The following is a 5,562-nucleotide window of genomic DNA, read 5'->3' on the forward strand; positions in this document are numbered from 1 at the left end:
ACTATTGGATTACTCTGACGTGTATGGGAAGAAATAATTCATTGACCAAGTTGAAAAAAAAAGAAAAGCTTTTAGTGCAAATTAGAAACCTGTATTTGTTACAATTTCAACAGGAAGCAGCAGCTTCTGTTCTGTGCAAGTACTGACTCCTTGTTTACATAACTGCTCATCCAACAGCTGCCTTCAGATGTAGCTGCTTCACTATATTGAAGTTTCACAGCCACACAAACTTTATGTAATTAGGCCAACAAGTTCAAGGTTACAATGATACAAATCGAATTTCTTCCTCAAACTGCCCTTAAAGCCAGGTCACCCTCTGTCAACCTCCCCAGCCAGAACAGCCTTGGCTTATTTCTTACTTTTAACTGGGCTATACACTAGGGAACTAGATTTCTACAGTATGCCTTGGCCACAGTCTAATATTCTTAGACCTCCCCACAAAAGTACTACAGAGATTTCATTTTTTTTCCACATTGCAATATTTTATTCTAACTTATTTGCTTGTTCAATTGACCTATATATAAAAATCATGTCACACTGCTCAAAGCTCTTCATCTCCACCACTCCTGTCAGTCCACGGCTGTCCTTCTTGATCTTCTCTGATGATGTGTCTCATTGCTGAAATAAAAATTAAAACAATGAATTTGAAGGTGAAGAATGTGGGAAATCTCACCTAGAAACTACTGGTCAGACTCCTGCCTGGAGAACAGCACTGTAAAACCAGTAACAGAGCCAAACTTTTTTTTTTCCAGGAAAAGATGTGGGGGCGAGAAGCACACTGAAGAGACATTACCTGGTTGGCATACTCGCATCTCGGTCCTGCTTCCTCGGAACACATACTCTCCTGTCCTCAGAATCCCCACTCAGCTTCTGCGTTGAGTGTCCATCTTCTCTTCAGCCTGCCAAAGCAGAGATGCATTAATAAAAATATCAAACAGAGACTTTTACATTGCCACCCGCCTCCCCCCCCAACACAAGTCACATCGGATACGAGGGTTTCACAAGCCATTCGCTGAACCCATCACATCACAGAAGCACAGTCTGGGAAAACTGTTCCAGGGCTGGCTGATGCCTTTGATATGCCAGCCAATGTATCATTTGATCCCTAAGCAGAGAGTTAACCACTTTGACATGGCTGCTTAGGAGGTGTGGGCTATGGGAAAAAGTTAATGGCAACAAGTAGGATGGCAAAGAAAGCTACAATTAAAGTGAGCAACTTAATGAAGTCTAGGAAGATTCTCAATAGATGAACACATATCAAGTCAGGGAATTCGTTTCCCATCTTGCTTCCATACCTACTAGCAAGACATGACTGCATGCCCAACTCTGATCTGTGGAACTGAAGTTGTGCCACAAGCCAAAGGTTGCATACGGCATGGGTTAAAATTTTTCCATCAGTTGACCAAAATTGTCAAAAGGAATATTTTCACAGGTACATTAGACTTTCAAATGAGCTCTCAACAAGAGGAAGGATGCGGACATGAGCAAAAGGAGTTACCTCGAATTACAGGACTATTTCCACATATGAACTAGCCAAGAGAGCAGCTTTCGTCTCAGAGGTTTCTGTTGGAGGCACAACACTTCTTTTCTCCAAGGACACTGCAGTTTCCATATGCTAGCAAAGAATTCTTAGAACTTGTAAGGCAATGACAAAGCTAGCTAATTACGGCAATTTACCTACCATTGAACACTCCTGTCAAGCTAGTAACTAGTCCAGTTACTAAAGGACTGATTCTTCACTACAGCTTTTCAATGTAGGCTATTTCAGTGTTTTAAGGAAACATCAATTATCCTACCTAACACTAGCGTTCCCTCCACTCCTGACTTTAGGCTTCAAGTACTTGCACATCCTAAGGTATACACTTTCAGTCCTCTGCCTCTAGACAAGTTTTGACTATTCTTGTGTGAAAGTATGTTGACGAATTCACATGCCAAGACCGGTTTAAGATTAAATTCTAGCAACTGGTCAATAAATCTGGCTTGCTCTTACACTATCACTAGTCTTCTCCTCTCCTCTGGCATTCCCTATCGCTTAGGCTGTTCTTCATCTTCGAAGATTGTGTTGTGCAATGAAATGTAAATGTCAGGAACAGAGTTCATTTCAGACGGTCTTTTAATAGGCTTCGTAAAGCCAAAGAAAACTGTATACAAGAATCCTTTACCACTTCAAATACAATATCAATGGAATATGCATATTTCTTCCAGTAAAAAAGGACAATATAAATAAACATTTTCAAGAACCTCTTTTATGGTAAGTTTGCAAGTCTATTTCTGGGTAATTTACATCATTACAACAGTAAAAATACCGTTATGCAGGTTGAACATACAAGCAAGTTTCTCTTTAGATATATCAAGGTGGTTTGCCTTCCAATTTGTACCCAGGCTGCATTCCTACCTTGCTACACTAAAGGAATGTTACAAAAGACGAAGGTAATGCACTTAAAAAAAGTCCACAGCTTGTTCAGCTTCCAGTGAACATTGAATTAAAGGTCCTTTCTATCTCAAAAGAAACTGAATTGGGGCCCCAACTTCACAACTTTAAAAAAAACACCTTGGCTCATCACGAAGGGTAAAATAAAATCTGAAATGCTTTCAAAAAAAGATTAAAAACACTTGAAAGCAGAGCTTTCTTAAAGAAAAGTCTAATTAGACCATCTCATATCAGAAGCTGTCAGGCTGTGTTTGACAAGATTAGAACTGATAATACTACAAAAGTGAAAATACAAGTAGATGTACTACACAATAACGATTTCAGCGAAGCTCCAAAAATCTTTATAAATACAGCCATTGGAAGGACGATCTTGAGTCAGGAAGGATTTTTACTCGTTGTGTGTAGCTGAGGACAAGAAGCAGGCACAATTGTAAAGGCACTGAAGCATAGACAAGTTCCAGCATTTTACTCCCTTGCATTATTTCAGAAGCTAGTGCTAGTTCGCTACATCGTAAAGAGAACTCCCCCACCCTTGATTAAAGTTTGTTAGGGCATCCGAGTTTTGTCTTAGTCTCAAGCTCGAGGAACGCATTTTAAAAACTTGCTTTGCCTTAGATCCAAGCAACTCCTACACATGCATTACAAATTAGAAATTTAAACGGCACAACCACGTCCAAAGCCTGACAGATTGGTTCTTACGGGCAAGAGCAGAAAACAGTGGTACAGTCCAACTGAGCCTTTCAGTATTTCCAGATTCAAGTACAGGGTCAGAAGGTTTAGAGTTCCTACAGCATACGTACTCATCATTCCCATTTGAACCAAGACTTACCGTAACTGTCATAGCTGTCTCTGTAGGACCCTCCTGAAGACCTGTCACCATAGCCACCTTGACTCCTGCTGTTAGAAAACATTCACGTGCTTTGTATTTGCTCAGTTGTTTCCAGAGCCTACTGACACTTACATCAAACAGGCAATGGGCTCAAAAGAGTTTCACAACAACCCACTAGTGGTTGTGATGACTTTACCTGCTATTATAGTAGTCTCTGGAGCCATTGTATCCTCCACTTCTGGAATCAAATCTGCTTCCGCCATAACCTCTGTCTCCACCTCCTTGAACAAACACCAGACCATGTTGGTTGTTCTTTTTAAGCACTCTGACAAATACCATGACCACTTCATGCACCGCGAGTCAGGTCATTGAAACACACTCACCTCTAGAGAAGCCACGGCCCCGACCTCTGCCCCCACGGAAAAAACCTCTGCCCCCAGAAGTGCCCCCTCTGTAGCCACGAGATCTGTTCTCTGAAGATTTTCCAGCCTGATCAACTCTGATCTGACGTCCATCTACGGACTAAAGAACAGAAAAACAATAAGCCAACTCAATACTTAAATAGCAAAACACACGTACAAGGAGTTACACACCTTCACCGTCAGCTAAACAGTGCCAGAATTCGCTAGTTCTTACCATTATTTCATGTCACAACTAGACCAACTAACTAAGTAAATTCACATTCACACAGCACATACAGCTGTTCCTGTAACATCACTGGTTTTCAGTTAGAGAGGTTAGGTCACAAATCATTAAGAAATTATTTTTCAGGATTCTGTTACTACACCTTAGAAAATACAGAATCTGCCCCAAGGCCTCCTTACCTTTCCGTTCATTGCCATCATTGCATCTTTAGCATCATCTATGTTTTCAAAAGTAACAAAGCCGAAACCTCTGGACCTCTGAGTCTCTCTGTCTTTCACCACAACAACTATACGGGCAGGAGACAAAAAGAGAAAACGCATCAACACCTGTGCAAGCCGATAAATTTGTGGAGAAGGTCACAGCTTGCTATTGCAATTTTACCTTCAGAAATTTGTCCGTATTTAGAGAAGACTTGTTCCAATGACTGCTCGTTGGTGTCAAAACTCAGTCCACCGACAAAGAGTTTTCCCTCATCTGATGCCATTCTGACCTGCAAAATCAATGTATCAGGGGGTCGGTCAGCGTATCAAAAGATGTAATTTCATGGCGTCTGGAAAATTCTATCTGTTTCAACACCACAAGAACGCGGTTCCGTCCTTGTAGGGCCCACACACTGGCACTCCAGGGAAGCGGTGCTGCGCATGGCGGAGGCACAGCCCGCAGAGCCGCTCCGGCCGCAGCGCCTCCCCCGCCGCAGCGCCTCCCCGGGAAGGGGGCCCGGGCCCCCAGGCCTGCGGCAGAGCGCCAGGCGGGCCGCACCGCGCAGGCCGCCCGGACAGCGGCAGGGGCCAGGGGCCGCCTCCCGCCCGCTGAGGCCTCGGCCCTCGGCCCGCTCCCCGCAGCGGGGCCCCGGGTCGCGCCGCCCCCCTCCCCCCCCCAGGCCCGGCGCCCCGCGGCTGCCAGCGGCCCTGTGCGCAGGCGCGCCCCGCGGCGTCGACCCCCGCCCGGGCGCGGGACCCCCGCCCCTCCCTCGGGCCCGCCCCCCGCGCGCAGGCGCAGCCCGCCGCCCCTCCTCCCGCCCGCCGCCATTTTGCACGGCCGAAGCTCGTCGCCATTTTGTTTCCGAGGGCGCGCTTCTCCCCTCCCCCGGCTCCCTCCCCCCACGGCAGTCGGCCGGGACGGCTCCGCCGGGCTCCCCGCGGCCACAGGGGACACCCGTGGCGCAGGACGGGCGCCCCGCTCCCAACTCCCCCCAGGCAGCGAGCGAGACCGCAATTTCAAAAACACGTTTCCTCCAGCTCCGGCGCCCCGAGGCCCCCCCCCCGGCCGCAGCCCGCCCACCGCAGCGGGAGCCTTACCGGTGCCTGGAGGCGCGGGGTCCACACAGCACTTCAAAGCTTCGGCGCGATGTACGCTGAGGCTGGCGGGGCGGCGGCTTATAAGCGCCCGCGCCTTGCCCCGCCCACCCTATGAATACGCAGATTAATCCCCCCACCGCAAGGCGGGGCGAGTGACGCCACTAAAGCGCTGCCGCCGCCGCACCCGCTGATTGGGCCGGGTGCTCTTAATATTCATGAGCCGCGGCGAGGGCCGCGGGCAGTGGGCAGCGAAAACAAAAATGCTGCAGCCCCTCGCCCACTCCGCCCACCAGGGGGCGGGGCCCGGGGCGCGGCGCGGATTGGTCGGGAGCGCGGAGACCGTTGGCCGGGGGAGCCCC

The 5,562-nt window shown here is 48.0% G+C and overlaps 1 protein-coding gene across 6 annotated transcripts; it reads right to left on the reverse strand.

Annotated features, from left to right (window-relative positions):
• Nucleotides 1–347: 347 nt before the first annotated feature.
• On the reverse strand, nucleotides 348–5,361 carry CIRBP (cold inducible RNA binding protein). Of its 6 annotated transcripts, none has more exons than XR_001335571.3 (8): nucleotides 5,204–5,361; nucleotides 4,287–4,395; nucleotides 4,085–4,191; nucleotides 3,644–3,782; nucleotides 3,457–3,541; nucleotides 3,261–3,325; nucleotides 794–899; nucleotides 348–618 (listed from the first exon to the last, which is right to left on the reverse strand). XR_001335571.3 is itself a non-coding variant. In XM_005433924.4 (7 exons), exons 2-7 carry the CDS (start codon nucleotides 4,387–4,389, stop codon nucleotides 2,820–2,822), a joined length of 519 nt encoding a protein of 172 aa, XP_005433981.1. In that variant the 5' UTR covers nucleotides 4,390–4,395; nucleotides 5,204–5,361; the 3' UTR covers nucleotides 2,096–2,819. The 6 variants fall into 6 exon arrangements, 4 of the variants coding, with proteins under 4 accessions (XP_005433981.1, XP_005433982.1, XP_027653616.1 ...); XR_003557833.2 differs by having other exon boundaries at nucleotides 3,261–3,328; XM_005433924.4 differs by lacking the exons at nucleotides 348–618; nucleotides 794–899 and adding an exon at nucleotides 2,096–2,836 and having other exon boundaries at nucleotides 3,261–3,328.
• Between the last annotated feature and the right edge of the window lie 201 nt (nucleotides 5,362–5,562).

The sequence above is a fragment of the Falco cherrug genome, chromosome 4, assembly GCF_023634085.1.
Source record: "Falco cherrug isolate bFalChe1 chromosome 4, bFalChe1.pri, whole genome shotgun sequence".
Taxonomy (NCBI): Eukaryota; Metazoa; Chordata; class Aves; order Falconiformes; family Falconidae; genus Falco; species Falco cherrug.